Source organism: Prionailurus viverrinus, chromosome D3, assembly GCF_022837055.1.
Source record: "Prionailurus viverrinus isolate Anna chromosome D3, UM_Priviv_1.0, whole genome shotgun sequence".
NCBI classification, from domain to species: domain Eukaryota; kingdom Metazoa; phylum Chordata; class Mammalia; order Carnivora; family Felidae; genus Prionailurus; species Prionailurus viverrinus.
Genome location: NC_062572.1, coordinates 27,719,466 through 27,743,382, shown reverse-complemented (window position 1 = coordinate 27,743,382; position 23,917 = coordinate 27,719,466). Strand labels below are relative to the sequence as shown.

The 23,917-nt window shown below is 44.7% G+C and overlaps 1 protein-coding gene across 2 annotated transcripts in view; it reads left to right on the top strand.

Annotated features, from left to right (window-relative positions):
* GRK3 (G protein-coupled receptor kinase 3) overlaps nt 1-23,917 on the top strand; it is a 131,712-nt gene that overhangs the window by 39,380 nt on the left and 68,415 nt on the right. For both annotated transcript variants that reach the window (XM_047826891.1, XM_047826890.1), the window contains exon 3: nt 21,922-21,995. In XM_047826891.1, coding sequence (XP_047682847.1) covers nt 21,922-21,995 — 74 coding nt within the window. The remainder of the gene's footprint in view (nt 1-21,921; nt 21,996-23,917) is intronic.

Genomic DNA, 23,917 nt, shown 5'->3' with positions numbered 1-23,917 from the left:
GTGTCTCCCTCTCTCTCTGCCCCTCCCCCGTTCATGCTCTGTCTCTCTCTGTCCCAAAAATAAATAAAACGTTGAAAAAAAAAATTTTTTTTTAATGTTTATTCTTGAGAAAGAGAGAGAGAGACAGAGAGAGAGAGAGAGAGAGAGAGAGAACATGAGCGGGGAAGGGGCAGAGAGAAAGGGGGAGACACAGAATCCAAAGCGGGTTCCAGGCTCTGTCAGCACAGAGACTGACGTGCGGCTCGAACTCACGAACCATGAGATCATGACCTGAGCCGAAGTCAGACGCTTAACCGACTGAGCCCCCCAGGTGCCTCCCCTTTTGTTCCCCCGAGTTTGACTTTTGACAGAAATGTACACTGGTATAACTATTACCACAGTCCATACGTATAGACCAATTCCATCGCTTTATTTTTTTTTTAAACATTTTTTTTTAATTTTTTTTTTCAACGTTTATTTATTTTTGGGACAGAGAGAGACAGAGCATGAATGGGGGAGGGGCAGAGAGAGAGGGAGACACAGAATCGGAAACAGGCTCCAGGCTCTGAGCCATCAGCCCAGAGCCCGACGCGGGGCTCGAACTCACGGACAGTGAGATCGTGACCTGGCTGAAGTCGGACGCTTAACCGACTGCGCCACCCAGGCGCCCCTATTTTTGAGAGAGAGAAAAAGCTTGAGTGCAGCAGGGGCAGAAAGAGGGAGACAGGATCTGAAGCAGAGTTCAGAGCCCAAGGCAGGGGCTGAAATTCACAAACTATGAGATCCTGACCTGAGCCTTAATCGAGAGTCAGCAGTTTAAGGGACTAAGCCAGCCAGCCCCTCTATCACTTTAAAGAGACCATCCTTGCCCCATTGTATTCAGCTGCCCCCCACCCCCCACCCCAGCCCCAGGCAACCCCTGATCTGCTCTCATCACAATGGATTACATTTGTCTTTTCTGGAAGTACGTTTAAACAGAGTCCAACAACATGCACTCTTTGGTATCTGGCTTATTGGCCCAAGCACAGTGTCCTTCCTGGAGAGCCATCCATATTGTGGATTGTTCAGGGCTTGGTTTATTTTCTTGCTGAATAGTATTCCATCGTGTGGACTTAACACAATTCAGTGTTCATGGACATTGGGATTGCTTCCAGTTTGGGGCAATTATGAGTGAAACCACTATTGACATTTTTACCCGTTTTATCCTTGTTGTGAACACATCTTTTTAAAGTTTTTTTTTAAAGTTTATTTATTTATTTTGAGAGAGAGCATGCACAAGCGGGGAAGGGGCAGAGAGGAGAGACTGAATCCCAAGCAGGCTCTTGTGCAGTCAGCACATAGCCCAGTGTGGGGCTTGAACTCCCAAACTGTGAGATTGTGACCTGAGCCGAGATCAAGAGTCGGACAATTAACCGACTGCGCCACCCAGGTGCCCCTTGTTTTGAACACATCTTGCTGCACGGGTACTGTCCTTCCTTTTTGGTAAGTGGCTGGAGTGGAATTGCTGGACCCCCTCCCCCTTGAGAGGTGCATGCACATTGTGATTGTTAATGTCAGTTAACGCATGTTCCCTCCTTATCTTGGTGAGACGTCCTTTTTCACCCTGATAGATTGTTCTGATGTCTGCATTCCCTACTGTGGATATAACCACACCTCCTTTCATGTGTGCATGGTAGAGCTGGCCTCTAATCTCTGCCTTTTAATTAGAATATTTAGAACATTTACAGGAAAATAATTACCAATATAGTTGGGTTTATGTCTCACATCTTCCTAGTTGTTCTTCTGCTTTTTTCTTCTTTCGGATTGAGTATGTTCTAGTCTGTTATGTTGCCACTCCTGGTCTGTTAGCTATTCCTGTTCATTTTTTTAAATGTGTTTGCTGTTTCCAGGCACCTTCGATCCCCTGAACTTCCAGGGCCCTCGCCTCAGCAAGGCCACCCTGGTCTGCTTGGGTTGCACTTCCAACATCACGGTTCAGAAAGCACCTCCAGGCCAAGAGCTGGCCCATCCTGGGGCCCTTCTCTTTATTCCCCTTCTCCCACAGACCATAGCCCCTTTTAGGCCTGAAAACAGTGGCTACATACATTTTGTGCCGTTTTCCGGTTGTTATGGTGGGAGGTTAAGTCCACCCCTTGGTACTGTATTATGCCCTGCAGTGTAATTTTATTTTTGAACTAAAATATTTGGCTCTTGGTGGGAAAATGGGCTAACTATATGGAACTGGAGCAACCTATGAGACCCTGGGTGTGTAATACCACTGCTCTGATTGCACAGTGGTGCAAAGGGGGTGGTTGGTTTCCAGCAGAAGCTGAAGAGGCAGAAGAGGTAGAGGCACTGAAAGAGTTTGTGTCCAGACTTCCGGGTGGCGATGGCCGCCGTTATCCAGCCCTTTGGTGCTCGGTGCTCTGCATCTCGATCTCAGTCTTCAGAATAACTTCCTGTGGAGGCTGTCGTTGGCCTCATTTTACAGGACAGAAGACACTCAGAGGTGAAATGACTCGCCACGAGTGTTGCAAACAAAGATGGGCTGAGCGGGACTTGACCTCACGGGGTAGGCGTCGGCCCCCTCCGTAGCTCAAGCTGTCAATGACTGTGCTGTGCTGGGTAGTCTAATTAAGAGGTTTTTCCCGATGATGCAGGTGACACGTCTCATGAGGCAGCGGTAGAATTCAGGGGAAACGTGACCAGCTCGGCCGTGCATGAAGTGGGGAGTTTCTACCCCCAGTGGCTCCTTGTTGCCAGGACAAGGCAGTGTGATTAATTTCCCACAAGAACACTGGTCCATGAACACCCTCACCGTCCCCTTCATGCACTCCAAACTGACCCCTCTTCTCCCTTTGTATTGATGGTAACAACACCACCAATGTTCTCCAGCCACCCAGGGTCCCCAGTTGTGACGCCAGTTTGACACCTCTCTGCCTTTGTCACACATGCCCCCTTCCTTTCCCATTTCCACCGCCACCTTGGTTTATAGCTAAGATAACGCCCTGACCCATATTTTTCAGGATGGCTATTCTAGTTTCTTTTTTTTTTTTTTAACTTTATTTATTTATTTTTGAAAGAGAGTAGGGGCAGGGGCAGAGAAAGAGAGGGAGAGAGAACATCCCAAGTAGGCTCCCTGCTGTCAGTGCAGAGCCTCCCTTGGGGCTCGAGCCCACAAACCATGAGATCATGATCTGAGCTGAGATTAAGAGTCGGATGCTTAATCGACTGAGCCCCCCACCAAGGGCACCCCTGGCTCTCCTATTCTTATGTTCATTCTGCAGTCCCTTTTCTAACTGTTCGGAGGTATTCTGGAAACACCGTTTCCTCCTGTCCTGCCCGTGTTCTACGCCCTCCCGCATCCCCCACGATGAATGAGGTTCTACTTGCTGCTGTCACTCGAATGACCAGAACCGGCCTCTGTCTTCTCCCTTCATCTTTTTCCTCTGGTGCCACCTTCAGTGACCAGCGTTACGCGCTGTCCCTGTTCACCTTCCTTTGCATTCTGTCCCCCTCCGTGGAACGCGTTTGTCTTCCACGTGCATCTGGGCTGTCCTCCCAGGGCCACCCGTGGGAGGGTGAGCTTAACCCCCCGCCTGATTTCTGACTACAAACAGTCCGTTTTCTGACTGTTTTTGTGTGTGGCACGTTTTGGGCACTTACTATGGAAAATATAGTCATACCAGGTTCCTCTTTCCTGCTGGTTCCCTAACTGGAGTTTAAATTCCTCGGGACCAAAGATAATGTCTGACGCTTTTCCTTCTTTGTGACTCTCTGGCATCTAGTTCAGTATTTTACACAGCTGAGGCCCTGGCTTTTTTTTTTTTTTTTTTTTTTCCTTTGGTTGACTCTGTTTCAGCGCAAAATCCTTTCAATTGCCATTTCTAGAAAACTCTTCCTTGCAGCCTCTTGTGTAAAGAGTATGTTTACATATTATGTGGTTGCCTCTCAGTGTGGAGACGGTATTCTGGGGGGGGGGAAGTAATGGCCCGCCGATCATGTACCCCGTGTCCCCTCCGTCTCCTTCGCTGTGTCCCCCGTAGGCGTCTGTGCACCGTTGGGCCGGGTGTGTGCACGGCCCCCCGGAAGTGGAGGGCTCAGGCAGACAGCTGTTGGGAGCAGACGGGTCACGGAGCAGCCGCTGTGGTAGCCGTCCCCTCCATCGCCTCCTTGCACAGAGGGTGGGGGGAGGCCAGCATTGCTTCCCACGGCCGCATCCCTGCTTCCTGGAGATGGTGTAACCGCCTTCAAACACTTAAACTTCGTCTATAGCTTTATAAAACACCTATGTCATTTCGTGGTCAAACTACTGTGGTCAGCCGGTTAAAAGTTAAAGTGCATTTGGGCACGGTAATCACAGGGACGGTGTCCTTGCTCTCCTGAGTAGTCCTTTCACGTTCACTGAATTGCACATTACATACGAAAAGCAGCTCCGGCCGCTCTTGCTTGGGGTTCCGCCCCAGCGGGCTGTGGGCCTTCTCGCCCCAGTGGGTCGGCCGCGGCAGCCTGACCACCTGGCGTTCACTGTCACGGTTCCGTCCTTTGGCGCCTTGAAGCCTTTTGAGAACGTCTTCTCCTCCTCACACAGATGTTCAGGGGTGGAGGTAGGGAGGCGCTATTAGTAACTAGGGGTCACCACCGAGTGCCTCTTTGAGGTCGGCTCGGGGAATGGGACAAGGACACGGAGGTCCACCTGGGACAGTGTGGTGGCAGCTGGGTGTCACATTGCAGAGAGCCACGAGGTAAGAAGTGACAGTGGCAGGGTAAGTGACAGTGTCCAGGGCCTGCCGTGTTGAGGAGAGGGCCCTGACTCTCAAATCCTCAGACCTGGATTTGAGAGCAGAGTTGCACTTTTGTATAAAACCATCACCGACTTCCGGGAAAGACCGTCCCCCAGCAGGCCTTCGGGCATCTGGAAGCTTTCCGCGAACACCAGCTATTGTGCCAGTGACCAGGACGCGGTGCCGGTATTCTTGTCAGTGGGCCCTGGGCCCGCGGGCTGAAGACCCCTCCCCTGCACGCTCTAGCCTCCCCGGGGTCGTCCGGCATCCCTTCCGCTGCCTTCCCGTGCCCAGGTTTGAAGTCTCACTCTCTCCTTCTGGCCTGAAATTACCGCCTCCGAGCCCCTGGCCGCTCTTCCTCCCGCCTCTCTCTGGCCCATTCATGTCTCCACGCCTGGCTTGTGCCTCCCTTCTTCCCAAAAGCATGTGTGACTGTGCCACAAGCCACACTCCCCTTTCCCCTTAGTCAATTAATGAAAAGTTTATTGAGCCGATTAAGCCCTGGCCATTGTGCTGGGATTAGAGAGACGAGTCCCCAAGGGCAGGCCGTCTCGAGGGGCCCCCGGGTAGACAGCTGCCATGCACTGACACTGGAAGAGGTACGTCCTTCCCTGACATGACGCCGGCTGCCCATTCCAAAGGCCAGAGTCCCGGTTTACGGGGAAATGCTAGAGGTATTTCTGCTAACTCCAGGAGTGTGACGATGAACCAGACATGGGTGCACAGGTCACCCAGACGGGGCCAGGGACCCGACAGGTGGAGAGCCAGAAGGATTCCTCGGACAGCAGCGCTGACTAGCGAACCCCAGTTCAGAAAGGCCCTCCACACTGTGAGCAAAAGACCCATAACCCAGGGTGAACATGGGCGAAGGTGGTAGAAAGACAGATCACTGCAAAAGAAATAAGAGGAACCTGACCGTACGAAAAGATTTTCAACTGTATGAAAACGTAAGAGCAGTGCAAAGTGAGGGGACTCTGAAACCTTAACTGCTTTATCTTTCAAACTGGTGCCGGAGCCCGCAGTGTGGTGACACTGTTTTGGTGTGGCTGTGGGTTTCAGGGCAGGTGCCGGGCCCCGTTGCTGCGGGGAGGACAGGCAGGTGCTTCGCCCACGGGGCCGGTTCCGCCAGGTCTGTGAAACTGACAGAACCCCGATAAAGCCCTTTGGCTCAGAAGTCTCACGCTAAGGAACATATTCTACAAATATGCTTGAATGCACGAGAAATGACGTATGGGGAGAGTTATTCAGTGCAGCGGTTTTCCAAGAGCCGAGTATTTGCAACAACCCAAACGTTCATCATCAGGGAAAAAGTCACACAGATTATGGCATTCCGTAGGATGGAGTACTGTGCAGCTGCAAGGAGGGACCAAGGGGCTCTTCAAGACCGGGAGAGCGGGCTCTCCGAGGTATAGTGTTGGGGAAAAACGGCTGACCCGGGCAGTGCATAAAGTATGGTGGAAAATAAGAGTTCATTCTGTGCCTCCCTTTATGTTGTGTTAGAAGGTAAAGTGCCTGTAACAGACCCAAAATGTCATGGGCTGTACCCATAGAAGTCTCTTTCTTAGGGCACCTGGGTGGCTCAGTCGGTTAAGCATCTAACTCTTGGTTTTGGCTCGTCATGACCTCACAGTTTATGAGTTCGAGCCCCACATCAGGCTTTGTGCTGACAGCGCTGAGCCTGCTTGGGATTCTCTCTCCCCATCTTTCTCTGCACCCCCCTCCCCTTGCTCGTGCTCTCTCTCTCTCTCAAAACAAATAAAAACTTAAAAAAAAAGAATTTTGGGGTGCCTGGGTGGCTCAGCTGTATAGGCCTCCAACTCTGGGTTTCAGCTCAGGTCATGAACTCATGGTTTCATGATTTCAAACCCCGCCTCGGGCTCTGTGCTAACAGTTTGGAGCCTGATTGGGATTGTGTCTTTCTCTCCCTCCCTCTCTGCCCCTCTCTTGCTCACGCTGTCCGTCTCTGTCTCTCTCAAAATAAATAAACAAGTAACTTAAAAAAAACTTTCTTTCTGGTAACAGTGCAGGGCAGGTGTTTGAGGTTAGTGGGAGGCTTCCTTCCACGTGCTAAGTTTGTTCTGTGATGTGGCACTGGTGTCCCTCAGGACTGGTGGCCCCTGCACGGAGCTGGGTGAAAGAGGGTTAGGAAATCACATGGATTTCTTAACAGCCGTGGCCCAGAAGTGACACACGCCACCTTCCAGAAGAGATACCAGGACACCAACAGCCGTGACTCTTTGGGGGCGATGGTGAAGGCGCATGGCTAGGAAGATGAGACACAGGCCGGGAAGGGAACTTTTCACTTCATGCCTTTCAGTATACTTTTCACACTTTGAACTGTTTTGTCTGTTCATAAAATAAGAATGGATAGTTGCAGCATAGCGGACTCATGCCTTGAAAGAGCTAAGAACCCTGGGCCGTGGGGGCAGAGAAGAGGGACGGCTCCCCCTGGGGTGGCCCTAGCCTGGGGTGGGCTCTGGGAAAAGAGGAGCTGGGCTCGGTTGGGGAGCAAGTGCATCTGAAAGTGTGCAGCGCCTGCAGGCCCTCCCTCGATGTGGCGGGCTGGGCAGCTGGGGTGCGCACTGCACTTTGGCCGGGCCGGCGGTGGGGCAGCACGTGCCCTGGAAGGAGGCCCAGCATTCTGTGCAGCCCCGACGAGAAGTTCAACAGCAGGGGAGCTGCGTGCTAAGAGCCAGGGCAGCAGCATGGGGAGGGACTGGAAAGGGACCTGGAGACCTGGCGGGGAGCCAGGCGAGGTTGCAGTGGGCGGTCTAAGGGGTGCCTCTCTCCCCTACAAAGCCGGCTGGGCCTCGACTGATGTAGCGCAGTAAGTCTGTCTGTCCATACCTCCGGTGAGATTGCAATTGCCTTGAGAAGCCCTTCGTTTCACACTTAGAGTGTCATGCTGTAAATACATTGGGCTTGATTCTCTTTTAAGTGAGACGTTTATGTTTCCGCACGCTAGAAAAGTGCTCAGATCCTAAGTGCATAGCCTCAGGAGTGACGACAAAGTAGGCTCGCGCGTATCCGTTGGTTGACTCTTGCTCTGTTTCTTCCTTGTTAAGATCACGGTTAGACTCATCAGGTGCACGGCCACACACGCCCCACACACTCCCACCCCTTTTGTCCTGGCCGTGTCTTCCTCTGTGGCATGCACACTCACACCCCAGTTTCCATAATGTCAGTTTTAACAGGTGCTCCCGCAGAAGTCTTTGGGAAACATGCATTGGGTGGCTTACTAGAATAATATTTGTGTTTCATTTTAAGTGATTTTGCATCTCACTTTAATTGTCAGTTTGTTTACTGTTGGATGTGCACAGACCCGTGACAGACAAAAACATTGACCGCAGTCTAGGAAGAGTATTAGCGTGGTGACCTTTCTCTTCTATCATTAAAAAAATGTTTTTAATGTTTATTTATTTTTGAGAGAGAGAGAGAGAGAGAGAGAGAGAGAGAGAGAGACAGAGCACAGTGGGGAGGGTCAAAGAGGGAGACACAGAATCCAAAGCAGGCCTCAGGCACTGAGCTGTAAGCCCAGAGCCCGACGCGGGGCTCAGACTCACGAACTGCGAGATCATGACCTGAACTGAAATCGGATGCTTAACCGACTGAGCGACCCAGGCACCCCCTACCATTTGATAATAAAATGTTTTTAAAAGGCTGAAAGTAAGGCAGATGTTAGAAGACTCTAGATAGAGTTTTCTTGCCACTGTATTTCCACATTTTCTTCTCCATCCTGACTTCTTTGTTCCCTTTTGAGTCAAGAGCTAATTTCTGGGAACATTCATGAATTTTTTTCTGGCCACGTTCATTACCATTTGTGCTTTTTGTCTACTGGATTCTTAATATTCAGGGCCCCACATCTCCCCATTATCTAAATAAATGAACCCATTAATTAATCTAAGAGTATTTTATTGAACATGTATGTCATGAATTTAAATCAGGGGCAGAATGGATAACTTGGATTTTAGAAGACCTAACTCTGGACAGTATTCCTAACTTCCATTTCATGTATAATTTTCTCCTGTAAAGTTTTATTTATTTACTTAAAAAAATTTTTTTTTTCAACGTTTATTTATTTTTGGGACAGAGAGAGACAGAGCATGAACGGGGGAGGGGCATAGAGAGAGGGAGACACAGAATCAGAAACAGGCTCCAGGCTCTGAGCCATCAGCCCAGAGCCCGACGCGGGGCTCGAACTCACAGACCGCGAGATCATGACCTGGCTGAAGTCGGACGCTTAACCGACTGAGCCACCCAGGCGCCCCTCTCCTGTAAAGTTTTAAATCAAGAAGTGAGAGTTCTAATCTGGTAGAGTCAAATAAAAATAAGTATAGTTAAGGTTTAGGTGAAATAGCTAAGTGTAATTAGCTAAATATTTATTTCACTTTATATTTACTTATTCCTGTTGGAACTTGGAACAAATGGAAGGAAGAATTATTCTTTGGGAATTTAGGTTAGTAATATTCAGCCTTGAGGGACACAACACCCTTTGAGAGTTTTCACTATCTGTATGCTTTTTTTCTTGTGACTTTGCTTATCTATTTATTATTTACAGTTCCATTTTTACAAGAATCTTGTGTATCCTGGATGTGTGAGAGTAGTTGTTGCCAACCTCTGTGTTATCAAAAACCTTTATAATTTCCTTCTTGGCTCCCATGCCTCTGGGTGTGAATGATTTTATCTACTGTACAAATGTGTGCTTTCTGGAAAACATCCTATAGACATCGATGACCATATAAGTGATTGGGCGTTGGCTTCTAGAAAATTTTGATCCCAGTTTGTGGCCCACTTACAGCCACTGTTCAGGAACATCTTTGGAGCCTTGTTCCTGTTGTATGTACTCAATCTTATTTTTCTTTCTTCTTTCACATTACTTTTTTCATCGGGGGAGAGGGTCAGGTTTCTTGAAGTGAAGGAAAAGTCACCATTTAGAGTATACAGTTCTCTGAGTTTTGGCAGATGCGTCAAGTTATATAACTACTACTGAAGTCAAGATATAGAGCAGTTCATCACCTCCCCAGATTTTCTAGTGTCCCCTCGTGGTCAGCCCCTATCCCATTCCCCACTCCCTGCCAACCTCTGCTCTGTTTTCTTTAAAAAAGTTTTTTTTTAATGTTTCTTTATTTCTGAGAGAGTGAGCGAGTGTGAGTGGGGGAGGAGCAGAGAGAGGGAGACACAGAATCCAAAGCAGGCTCTAGGCTCCGAGCTGTCAGCACAGAGCCCGACGCGGGGCTCGAACTCACGAACTGTGAGATCATGACCTAAGCCAAAGTCGGAAGCTTAACCGACTGAGCCACCCAGGTAACCCCCTCGCTCTGTTTTCTGTGCAGTCACTGAGTATGTAGCCTTTTGAGTCTGATTCTTTCACTTTGAGTAATGCACCTGGGATTCACTCATAGTGCAGTATCCGTAGCCGATTCTTTTGTATCGTTGGGCAGGGTTCCATCTTACGGATATGTTACAGGCCTTTTGCCAGTTGAAGAACCTGGGGGTTATTTCCAGTTTGGGGGTGTTAGTCTATAAGGCTACCAGAAATATCTGTGGCAGATTTTTTTGTGAATATAAGAGCATTCATCTTTTCATTCCTCTTGGGTAAACACCTAGGAGAGGATTGTTGGGTTGAATGGCAAAAGCCTGTCTGTGTATTTATTTATTTAGAGTACAAGCACACATGAGCAGGGGAGGAGGCAGATGGGGAGAGAGAGAAAGAGAGACAGAGAGAGAGAGAGACAGACAGACAGACAGGCAGAGAGAGGGAGAATCTTGCACAAGCTTCATGGTCAGTGCAGAGCCTGACATGGGGCTCAATTCCACGACCCTGGGATCATGACCTGAGCTGAAATCAAGAGTTGGACACTCCACCAACTGAGCCACCCAGGCGCCCCAAAATTTTAAATCAGCTTATTGACTTCTACAAAAATTCCAACTGGGTTTTTGACTGGGATTGTGTTGAATCTATAGATCAATTTGGGGAAAAATGACATTTCAACAATATTGAGTCCTCTGATCTGTGAACATGGTATCTCTTCCCCTTTATTTGGATCCTCTTTGGTTTTGTTCATTAGTATTTTGTAATTTTCAGCATACAAATCATGTACGTATTGGCTTAGATTTTTTCTCAGGCATTCTGTGTTTTAGTGTCAGTACAAATGATACTGTGTTTAAATATAAATTTCCCATTATTTATTGCTATTATATAGAAATATTCTATCAATAGTGGGTGTGCAACAAATTTCTGAATAAATCTAATTAGTTGAATTCTCAAATTAAAATTTAAGGATCTCTTGGTTCCATTATCTCAGTAAAAAAGATGAATTCTAATATTTCAAGGTGGTAATTTAAATAGTTTATTTTTTATGTTCTATTTGAATGCCTCTTCACTAACTAGGAAACTTTATACTTCATTAAAAAATAATTTGATTATTAAGAGCTTTTTGTTATTTTGCACAGCAGAATTCTGGCAAGTGTTCACTGTCTTTGGTTGATTTTATTTAGATTTTTGGACCATCATGGTACTGATTTCTTTTCCTGTCTGGGTGCCTTCATGGGCTTTTCCAACTCGCCAGCTTGCTGTGTCTGATTTTCTTTTCTGTGACTTCATGACTGTTAGTTATGTTTATGTGTTCTTCACCATTCATTCCATGCCTTTATAATTTGATTAGTTTTATTTTATTTAGAGTAATAGAATCTTAGAATTGAAGAAATATGGAGATTGGATAATCCAAGGCCTTTTCCATTTATTATTTATTTATTTATTTATTTATTTATTTATTTATTTATTTAATGTTTGTTTCTTTCTTACAGAGAGAGAAAGAGAGTGTGAGCATGAGTGGGGGGAGGGCAGAGAGAGAGGGAGAAGGATCCAAAGCAGGCTTCAGGCTCTGAGCTGTCAGCACAGAGCCTGACACAGGGCTTGAACCCACAAACTGAAATCATGACCTGAGCTGAAGTCAGACGCTTAATCAAGTGGGCCACCTAGGCGACCCCCCATTTTATTTTTTTTTTTAAGTTTATTTCTTTTGAGAGAGAGAGAGAGAGAGAGAGAGAGAGAGCAAGTGGGGGAGGGGCAGAGAGAGAGGGAGAGAGAGGATCCCAAGCAGGCCCCACACTGTCAGCACAGAGCCCAGTATAAGGCTTGAGCTCACGAATTGCAAGATCATGACCAGAGCCAAAATCAAGAGTCAGATGCTTAACCGACTGAGCCACCCAGGCTCCCCCGAGGCCTTTCCTTTTAAACTTGAAAAAAAACGTGCTAATATCAGAGACCGCCCAACACCTGTTTTGTTAAGTTGTTTACATGGAAGGTTAAGCTAGGAGGTCTAATGTGTAACACTTCTAATCCTGGTTTAGAGACAGTCTAGTGCGGTTGATGGAACCCTGTGTTGGTTTGTGTTGTGCTAGTGGGTGACAAGTTACAAGGAATTATTTTAACGGGTGCTGGAAGGAGTTGAAGAACGTTTCTAGAAATGTGGGATTTGGAATGGCTGCACAGTGTGGTTCATTCTGAAGGCCATATGGAAATGCAGTGCATGAAATGATAACCTTCACATTGTTAGAAAAAAATATTTTAGAGAACTCTTGGAACATGTAGCTCTAATTTTCTACATTAAGTCACTTTCTCCCCTCTCTCTTAGAATTAAGTTTAATTATAGTGGAGCTTATAAGCATGGCTCTGTTTAAATTATATTAGCTTTCCCATTATATTGTGTTTATTCAAGAACTCTGTAGCTTTTAGGTGGATGGAAAATTACTAATTATAAAGGGAATAAATATTTGAAAAGCTAGGTTTATAGCAATAATTTCTGTTCGAAAAATCCACATTAAAAATTTTAATTATTAAAAGCCAAATTTCAGTTTTCTTTAGTATAACTTCCCTTTCTTTTCCAGTAAATGGTATAGAATTTCAGTCTCTCTTTTTTTTTTGAGAGAGAGAGAGAGAGAGAGCGTGCATGCGTGGGTGCACACAAGTGGGGGAGGGGCAGAGAGGCAGAGAGAGAGGAAGAGAGAATCCCAAGCAGGGTCTGCCCTGTCAGCACAGAGCCTGATGTGAGGCTTGATCCTGATCTCATGAATCGTGACATCATGACCTGAGCCAAAATCAAGAGTCAGAGGCTGAACCGACTGAGCCACCCAGGCGCCCTTCAGTCGTATTATTTTTTATGACTTTGCCTTTTTTCTTGTAACTTTTTGTTTTTACATACATTTAAGCATTATAGTTTGCTCTAATTTCAAACTTAAAGCAAAGCGATAAGAACAGTTCAGGGAACTCCTACGTTCCCCTTAGATGGCCGCACCATCGCACATATCCGGCCGCTTTTGCTTTATCATTCTGTCTTTCACTGCGATTTGTTTCTGAACCACATGGGAGCACTTTGGAGACCTCACACCTCTTGACCGTTACCTGTTTCAGTTCGTGCGTGTTAAGAACAAGGTCATTCCCTTAGATAACGGCACTGTAACATTCAAAATCAGGAAACTTGACCCCAGTGCAGTACTGTTGTCTAATCCACAGACTATGTCCAGATTCTAACAGTTGTCCCCAAATGTCCATCTTGGCTGTAATCTTTCCTAGCCTGGGATCCAGTCGGGGGTGAAGCTTGCTTTTATTTGTCACCACGTCTTCGTTCTCCTTTAATCGGGCCAGGTCCCTTAGCCTTCTTTGGGTTTCTGGACTTCAACACATTTGAGGGGTACAGGCCAGTTTTGTAAAATGTCCCTTTCTTTTGGGTTGTCTACTCTTCCCGAGCAGTTAGGTTCAGAGTATGCATTTTGCCAGGAAGACCGCAGACGAGATGTGCTGTTCCCAGCCCGTCGTGATGCTGCTTGGTTCCGGTGCTAGTGGTGTTAATTTTGATCCCTTGCTTAAAGCGTGTGTGTTTTCCTTTGTAAGTAATAAGTAATTTATGGGAAATTGCTTTTGAGAATATATAAATATTATCAAATTTTTACCCTCTGTTTTAGCACGCCTTGACTTGTATACTCCATTATTCCTTCTGCTAATTGGCATTTGTCTCTAAGGAAGAGCTTTCCCTCTGTCCTTCCCTCCATCTTCCTTTGCCCTCTTCCTCCTTTCCCTACCTTTTCCCTCCCTTTATCCCTTCCTCATTCCCTCCCTCCCCCTGTCTTTCTTTCCTTCTTCCTTTCTTTCCTACCTCCCTCCATCCTTCCTTTTTCTTTCTTTCTTTTTTTCTTTTTTCTTTCTTTCTTTCTTTCTTTCTTTCTTTCTTTCTTTCTATCTTTCTTTCCCTTTTTTCCTCCCTCCCTTCCATTTCCTTTTTTCTTTTTTCTTTTCCTCTTTCTCTTTCTTTCTTTCTTTCTTTCTTTCTTTCTTCCTTTCTTTCCTGCCCCTCTCCCCAATCCATCTATCAGTATGGACTCATGGATCCTTAGTTTAGCCAGTGGTAATAATCCATTACAATATTATTTATTTTGATGTCCTAGTTGCCCTAGTTTTGGCTAGTGGGAGCCTCTTCGAGCTGGTTCCTGTGTCCCGTTGATATGTCCCCATCATCCTTTGAGCACTGTCCTACTGTCTGGGGTAGTAAGATGTCTAGAGCTTAGCTTGGTATTCACTGTCCCTGCTGTAGAATCAACCAGTCTTTTCTTCAAGGGATCGTAGTTCCTTTTAATAGACCATGGTGTTTAGAGCCTCCAAACTTGTATGCTAGACGTGTTCATTGCTTCTAGGTCTTCTTAGCTAAAGAGTGAGGAGTATGTATGTCTGTTTGTGTATATCTGTTTGTCTAGCTGGTTAAAAAAGTGAGCTCAAGCGGCGCCTGGGTGGCTCAGTCGGTTAAGCGTCCGACTTCAGCTCAGGTCATGATCTCACGGTTCACGAGTTTGAGCCCCACATCGGGCTCTGTGCTGACAGCTCAGAGTCTGGAGCCTGCTTCAGATTCTGTGCCTCCCTCTCTCTCTGCTCCTCGCCGACTCTCACTCTCTCTCTCTTTCAAAAGTAAATAAACATTAAAAAAATTGTTTTAAATGGATCTCAAATGGATACCCTGTTCCGATCCTTTAGTACAGTATACATTCTCTTTTCTTTCCTTGTTTTATCCCTTTTCCAAGAAGGCTCCTGTCACCCTCAGTGTATTTACTCGTTTGTAGAAGCCTAGAACACATCATGAATAGTTTTAGAACTGCCAACTCATGCTACTGTGAAAAGCAAACCTACTAGCTAGAGTTAATATTTGCTTAGAGTAAATTTTACGTGCAGTACTGTATACAGTTTCATTCTGATAAATGCATAAACCCGCATAACCCACACCTCTATCAAGCCACAGAACATTTCCGTCCCCAGAAAGTTCCCTCATGCCCTTCCCGGTCAATTTCATGTCCCCTTTTCTTGTTTTATTTAAATTACAGACTAGTTTTGCCTGTTCTAGAACTTCATATATAGAGAATTCTATAGTATATACTCCTTTATGTCTGCATCTTCGGACAAGGAAAATGACATTTACTTATGTTGCTGTATGTATTAGCGTTTTGTTTTATTGCTGACTAGCCTTCCTTTGCGTGAAAAGATGACTATTTATCCCTCAGTCGACGGACTTTGGATTATTTCAAATAAATTGTGAACCCCCCTGCTATGAAGATTCATGTATGTCTTTTTGGAGCCGTATATTATCGCTGGGTAAATACCTAATAGCGGAGGTGCTGAGTTGTGTGTTAAGTGTGTGTTTGACTTTATAAGAGGCTTTCAGACTGTTTTCCCAAGTGAATATACATTCTGCAGCGTGCTCAACATCTGTATTAGCCTGGTGTTCTCCAGAGAAACAGAACCAATAGGGTGTGTGTGTATGTATGTGTATGTATGTGTGTGTGTTATATATATATATATATATATATATAGAGAGAGAGAGAGAGAGAGAGAGAGAGAGAGAGAGAGAGGGAAGGAAAGAGAGAGACATAGACACAGACACACAGACAGACGCAGAGAGGGAAGTTAATTATAAGAAATTGGTTCCTGTGTTTATGGAGACTGGCAATTCCAAATCTGCAGAGTGGGCTGGCAGGCTCAAAAGCCCCAAGAGAGCTGATGTGCAAGTGGAGTCCGAATGCTGGCTGCTGGCAGAATTTCTTCTTGCTCACGTGAGACTGGTCTTTTCTTCTAGTTTGGACTTCAACTCCCTGAATGATGTGGCTCCCAACCCCATTATGGAGAGCAATCTGCTTACTCACAGTCTGGTGTTCCTAACTACCCCCTCCCACCGCCCTTTCTGTATTCCCTTTACCTTCTGCAAGCACCTCAGCTGGTCATGGTTGTTTACCTGGTGGGGTGACCCAAACCTTCATTCCTGAAGGGTCTGGGCCATTAGCAAACCTGCCTGAATTGGGTTCTTGTGGTTTTCCATTGACGTTAACAACAGAGCAGGGCCATATTGGGAGAGAGGGGGTCTCCTTCCTGTTTTCCAGACATACTCTTCCTTCCCTCTACTCTGGAGGAGCAGTTCAATGTCCCCTGGATCAGTCACCCCAGCCCACACAGCGACTCCCTTCTTGGCCTGTGGATTCAGAGGCATGAGGAATCCAAAGCAGTGTATATGCTCCTTAGCGAACGAGAGTTCTGGTTGCCAACAATTACAGTATGGTCAGTCTTCTTAGCTCTGCCGTTCAAGTTGTTGTGCAGTGGTTTCTCAAAGTGACTTAATTTACACTGGCATGATGATCAACGATGTGGAGTCCATTTCATGTGCTTAATGCTCGTTTGTATCACTTCCATTGTGAAGTGTTCAAACTTCTATGCACTCTTTTATGGTGGTTTTCTTTTAAAAATTGATGTGTAAGAGGCTTTTAAAAAAACTATATATAAGTTGGACATAAGGCCTTTTTCAGACTTATGTTTTTGTAATATTTTATCCCGTCAGTGGCCGGTCTGTTTTCTTAATTGTCTTTTGATGAACATAGTGCTAAATTTTGATCAAGTCTAATTTACTATTTTTTTTCTGTGTTCTGCCTCGGAAATCTTCTGCGTAAATATTTTCTGTGAAGGTATTCTATACATTTTCTAGAAGTGTTAGAGTTTTACCTTTTACATTTAATTCTGTCATCAATCTTAATTTAATTATTTATAAGGCATGAGGCAAGGGTTCCTTTTTTTTTCCCCCTCCGCATTTGGATGTTTTTCCAGCACCACTTGTTGAACAGACCTTCTTTTCCCAATAATTGCTTTAGTGCCTTTGTTGAAAATAGGTTGCCCATCTAAGGGAGGGAGTTTTTCTGGATCTTCTGTTCTGCCCCACTGATTTAGTTTTATGCCAGTACCACACTGATTACCATGTCTGTGTAATGAGTCTTGAATTGGGTAGTGTAAGTCCTTGGACTTTTTCTTCTGTTTCAACATGTTTTGGGTATTCTAGGTTTCTTGCATTTCCCTAGACATTCTAAAATGAAAGCTTGTCAGTTTCTTTAAAAAGCCTCCAGGGGGGCGCCTGGGTGGCGCAGTCGGTTAAGCGTCCGACTTCAGCCAGGTCACGATCTCGCGGTCCGTGAGTTCGAGCCCCGCGTCGGGCTCTGGGCTGATGGCTCAGAGCCTGGAGCCTGTTTCCAATTCTGTGTCTCCCTCTCTCTCTGCCCCTCCCCCGTTCATGCTCTGTCTCTCTCTGTCCCAAAAATAAATAAACGTTGAAAAAAAAAAAAAAGCCTCCAGGGATTATGACTGGGTTTGTGTTGAATCTAAAGATCAATTTTGGGAGACCATACATCCAAGCAAGACTGAGGCTTCCAACCAATAAACTGAGTATATCTTTCTATTTAGTCAGGTCTTTAATTTCTATTAGTAATATTCTATAGTTTTCAGCAGAGTAGTTTTATATATCTCTTCTTTATGTATTCCTAAGTATTGATTATTCTTTGATGTTATTGTAGATGGACTTGTTTTAAAATTGTGATGTGATGGGGCGCCTGGGTGGCTCAGTCAGTTGAGCGTCCGGCTTCAGCTCAGGTCATGATCTCATGGTTTGTGAGTTCAAGCCCTGCATCGAGTTCTGTGCTGACAGCTCGGAGCCTGGAGCCTGCTTCGGATTCTGTGTCTCCCTCTCTCTCTGCCCCTCCCCTGCTGGTGCTCTGTCTCTCAAAAATAAATAAAAATGTAAAATTGTGATGTGAGCATATCAGAATGTCATTAATGCTTATCTAATGGCCTTGTACCTTCAGGCCTTGCTAAATTCACTTATATATCCTGGTAGTTATGTTGTAGATGGGATTTTCTGTATAGATAACCAGCTTGTCTATGAATAGAATCAGTTTTAATTCTTCCTTTCTTTCCATCTTGAATAACTTATTTCCTTTTCTTGCCTTATTGCACCGGCTAAGACCTGTAATACATTATTGAATAGGAGAGAGATTAAACATTTTAGCCTTTTCTAACCTGAAACACTGTACTCTGTTCATGTCACAGCCCAGAGGGGTCTTATTGGCGTTCTGTATGGACATTCATCTCCTTCTTTTTATCATCTGTCTCAGCACTTTTTAAAATTCCTTTATCTCATTTATCATAAATTGCACTTATTTTGTGTACTTCTTTGTTTTCTGCCCCTTATGCCAACCCATAAGCCCCTATGGGACAAGTTCTATTTATCTTCACCATTGCATCCCCAGTGTAGAGCCACTGTGGCTCTTAGTAGATACTCAGGAAGTGCTTTGTCAAATCAGTCAATATTGGTAGACGCTTTTACAATTACACAGTCTGTCCTTCCCAGTGTTAGAATCTCCTTGGCAAAACGTGGCACGGACATTATTTCTTGTAAGACGTTTTTCACATTTTTCTTTCTCCTTTGAAAAATTTTGAGGAGGTAACATTTCAGAATTTCTAATAGACATTTATATTTGATACTTTAAAAAAGTTCTTAATTGGTATTTTATAAAAAGCAATATAAAAGTTATATTTGTATATTATAAAAAGTTCTCATTGGTATTTCATAAAAAGCAATACAGTTCTTTCTCCTAATTTTTGCAAAATATTGTGACAAATTGGGGTGGTTTACCTTTTCTGGATGTTATATACACCCCAAAGTTAATCAGTATTCAGGCAGTTTGCAGTGGTCCAAATATAAAAATAGGGGTAAACACGTTCCACAGTTATCTAGTAAAAGCAGGTATCAGGTCACTATTTTTTATTCTTTAAAATCTGGAGAAAGCACACTGATGAAGTGAATCTGTTAGGCAAACTTTTCCTTATTTTTGCCCTTTAGCTTTGGTTCTAATCTGTAAAATGCTACATTTGTGGTGTGTGTGTGTGTGTGTGTGTGTGTGTGTGTGTGTGTGTGTAATTTAAGCCCAGTGAAGGGAAATTGCTTTCAGCCTATAACACAGTGATCTAGAATTTATCCAGAAGGCAAAATACCTTTCTTCTTGCTGTTCCATTTTAACAGCTGCTGTGACAGAAAGTAGGGCTTCAGTTTGTGTGCAGACATAAGGAAAATCATGGGGCTTTTCCCTGTAGAGTGTTACAGTCATTCTTTGGCTCATCCCACACATTGACAATGGAAATTGCGTTAAAGAAGCAGGTAGAAACATTTGTAGTTGGGTGTGCATTCATTCATCTCCCTCTCTCCCTTGTTCTCCTTCTTTTCCCTCCTCTCTTTTCCTTACTTGCCCCTCATCTCCCGTTGTCCCCCCGCCCCCTCCCCCCGACCCCAGTCTTCCTTCCTTCCTTGGTTCTTTCTCCCTCACTCCGTCCGTGTCACGATGGTCTTGTTCCTGCGTATGTAGGTACAGAATAGGACCTATATGGTCTTTCCATAAGCAGCTTCCAGTGTTTGTGGGGGAGGTAGGTAATAAAGAAGTAAACTAACATATGCACATGATCATTTGTGCTAGCCACAAGTGCCGTAGAGAGTGTGTGGTATGCACATGTGTGTATGTGCACATGTGTGTCTACATGTGCATGTGTGTGAGAGAGAGAAAGAGAATGAAAATTAATGAGAATCCTACCAGGCCTTGGGGGGGGGGGTGTTTGAGCTGATCTCTGCAGCTCTACAAGGTCAGGGCAGACAGCAAGTTGGTAACCCGGAGAGCGTATCAAGTTTAGTGTTAAAGAGCGCATGGGACGCAGGCCCACGGCCTCAGCGCAGTGAGCTTGGGAGAGAACAGTCCAAGCTGGAGGAGAAAGTAAAGCCTGGATTCCAGAGGGCATGATGGGCCATGGCGAACAGTCTCCCCTTGATTCCAAGTTCAGCCCAAAGCCGGTGGCCGGTGTAGATGCATATTAGTTCGTGCTGTCGTCTAGGCGTCGCAAAAACATCTCTCATGTGATCAAAAATAGCGTCAGTTCTCATTTTAGTTTTCTCTCCCCAAAATAGAAAAATACATGAACCAAAACCTGACACAACTGAAAAAAGATGAGCAAATCCACAAGTACAGATGAGGATATCAGCAGTCCTCTGTTGATAATGGATAGAATAAGGAGACTTTCAGTAAGGATTTGGAGGAGGGATTTAAACAGTCCTTGTCAACCAACTTGGCCTCATTGCCTTTTTATTTTGTTTAACGAAACACTCTACCCTATACCCTTTTTTTCCCCCGAGCGCCCATGAAGCATTCACCTGCGTGGACCAAATTTGGGGCCAAAGCCAAGCTTCGGTAAATTTGAAAGCATTGAAATCCTACCGAACATGTTCTCTGGCCACAGCAGAATTAAACAGAAAACAGTATCATAGAAATACCCGAAAGCCCCAAAATACCTGGAACTCAAACCGCACATTTTTCTGAGTGACCCATGAGTCAAAGAAGAAATGCCAAGGGAAATTTGAAATTACGTACTTTGAAATGCCATGAGTATGAAAAGATAACCGTTGCTCGTGTTTAAAATAAAAATGTTAATGTGCAGACAGGTAGAGATTTGCCTCGTCAGCTCTTCCTCTTTGTCTGCTTCCTGAATTTCCTCTTGGCTTCATGTGTCAGGGTGTCCTCAGTGCCTGGAGATGAGGTGAGCTTGACCATGTCGCTGATGCCAGTCTTTAGCCAACCCTAGTTGGTTTGGCCTGGTCCTAATACTTTCTCCTAGTTCCAGTCAGTGAGCATCTACCATTTTCAGAGGTCATCTTCCTGGAACTGTGGAGGGGAATGTATGGAACAGTAACAGACAGGTTCAAGTGACGTGATTTCCTTAGGTAACCTCAGATGAAAGCTGTCAAATCTGCTTCTTCCGCCTCTCTCTGTCCTACCTGGGGAATTCTGGTCTACCTTCTCCCTACGTCTTAGACTCTTCGTTGAGTCTTTCCTTCAGTTCCCATCTGTGACTTCTGTTTCCTCCAGCCGTCCCTTCTTCCTTCTGACTTTTTTTTTTTTTTTTGACTTTTTAGTTGTTTTTGACTTTTAGTCTCTCCACCCTCGGCCTGGTATCACCCTGTCCTAGTCAACTTCGTTCAGTCATTTAGGCTTGACTATGTGCCAGGCATTAACCTAGGCATTGGGTTTGCAAATGCCGGGGCCAGGGCGGGTATGACTTATAAGTTAGATAATCGGTTGGAGTATGCTAAGCACTTTAACAGACTCATGTGGGAAGGGTTACGTAAATAAGCATTTGTTCAACAAACATCTAGTGGCCTCCTGCTGTGTACTGGGCACTGTGTAATAGAGGTGGTATTCCACTCTTAAGGGGCTGATTGCTTAAAGGTGAGGCTTGGAGCTATGAAGGAGCAGAGCACGATCTGGGAGTGGGTAGTCTGCTTTGGCACAAGGTATTTGGGGATTTTGAAGGACTTTGAGGTAGTAAGTATAAGAGGAAAGGCTGGTGGGAAGGTCTTGAAAGCCTTTTAGGAGAGGTCGGTCCTATTTCCGTGGGTGTAGTATTTATTAGCTTTATGAAGACTCTTACCAACACTTACACTATACCCATAGCTCTTATTTCTTGGGTGATTCTTCTGTTTGCTGTAGAGACCAGTAGCCCTGAGGAGCATTGATCACTGGCTCTGTTTATCATGCAGGTTTTAAAAGTGGGAGGGGGGTTGCCAGTAGAGAAGGAACCCCAAAGCAAGGAGCCAGGGGTGTGGTACTCTTACCTTACCCAGAGTATTTCCTTCTAGGGGATAATTAGCCCTTTGAAGTCTTTATTATTATTTTTTAAGGTAGGAGAGAAAGAGGTTGAGGTATAAACATATTACTTTGAAAACACCCTGTGGGGTAAAAATTCAACATATTGCCCACCCTGAAATTTTTTATTCTTTTCCTTTAGGTTTCTTGCTATTTAAAGATTTTTGTTTGAATGAAATTAATGAAGCTGTACCTCAGGTGAAGTTTTATGAAGAGGTAAGAAGTAACTGTTTTACTGATGCTTTTATTTTAAAAGCATATTTAGACTGTACTTTGGAAAATATTGAGACTACTAAGTATCTTACAAATATGAAGAAGTTCATTGACCATAATTAGTAGTACAAGGTATAATATGTAGTTGATTATAGATACTGATGACATCTATGAACATCCTATTTTTAAAGGCGCTGGAGTGCTCTGGGAGCACTTAGGAACAGTTGGACTAAAATTCTAGAGGAGGGATTACTGTTGAGAGGGACGCTGAGGATCAGCAGTGATTTGATTTTCTGCAGAAACTTACTGACTCTGGAAACGTACGCTGAGGCAGAGGGCTGCTACTGAGTGAAAGAGAAAGTAGCAACATCTTCCGGTCACACATGGCTGGAGTGACAAATTGGGAGACGTGGTGGGAAAGGGGAGCCTCGGACACACAGCTGGTTTTCCCAGTAAGACATTGGGAAGGTCGCTGAAGAGATAGGCCAGGAGCTTCTGGAAGCCTCACTGAAATCTCCCAAGCCTTATGGCGCTGTATTGAAATATGGACCTGCAGTAGCAGGAGTCTGAAAACAGAACCGGCAAGAGATGAAAACCCTATAGGGAGCGGTCGACTTACACTAAAGATCTGTAGCTGCTTATCACGTGGGGCAGCCGCTGATTTCCAGACTCTCGTCTGATGGTCCAGGTTTGGCCCCAGGTAGAACACTGCTTTTGGGAGACAGAGAAGCCAGAAGAGGTTTCTGGGGCTAGAATAACAAACAAATGAGACTGGAGGAGCCCCAAACATGTGATTACTCTCCCTGTTGAGATTTATGTCAAGGTTTGAGGCCAGATGGGACAGGAGGCCAAAGACCTATCTGAAAACTTTGTATGGGCAGGACTGAATCTAGTGCTGACAAAGACATCTCACTGAACTCCATGAAGAGCCATGCCTTGGGAATAGGGGCAAACCAGAGGTGACGGGGTCCTACAAAAATGGAGACCCAGCCCAGCCCCATCTCATATTGGGTGATGAGCCCTCTCCCCACCTGTGTAGCAGAGTACAAGTGGAACCCTCTGTGTCCTGTTTTTGCAGGTGAAAGATAATATAGAGAGACCCTACAGTATTCAGCACACAGTAAAAAATTATTGAACCTCTAAGATACAAGATCATATGACCCAGAAAGTAATAGAAGCAGACTGATAGGAGACTCAGATATTGAGTCTTCTCATATACTGAGCTAACAAGTACTTAAAAAATAACTAAATAACATGTTTAAGACAATAGAGGAAAAGAAGAAAAAATGGAGGAATAGTGAATCTCAGCTCAATTTATTATGAAGAACCAAATGGATATTCTAGAACATCTAATTTCAAATATTCTAGAGTGTTATGTAGAATACATAATATGTAGAATATTCTAGAATATTATGTAGAATACATATTCTAGAATGTTATGTAGAATATATAATATGTAGAATATTCTAAAATATTGTGTAGAATCCATATTCTAGAATATTATGTAGAATACATAATATGTAGGATATAATATTCTAGAATATTTGAAATTAGAACCTAATGACTAGAATCAATAGCAGGTTGGTTACAATGTAAGGCAGGATTAATACATAGGGAGGCAGGTCTGTAGATAATCTCACACTAAAACACAGAAAAGAAAGAATATAGAAAAGAAAAAGATAAGGATGTTAAAGACATGTGGGACATGGTTAAAAGGTCTAACATATGTAGAACTGGAATCCCAGAAGGAGAAGAGAGAGGGGATGGGGCAGAAACAATATTTGAAGAGATAATACTGAGAGGTTTACAAAATGATGAAAGGCAGCTACTTACAGATTCAAGGTACTTAGAACCCTGAGCAGAAGGGCTACAAAGGAAACCTATCTTTGCACATCAATGTAACACCATGGAAACCTGTGACAAGG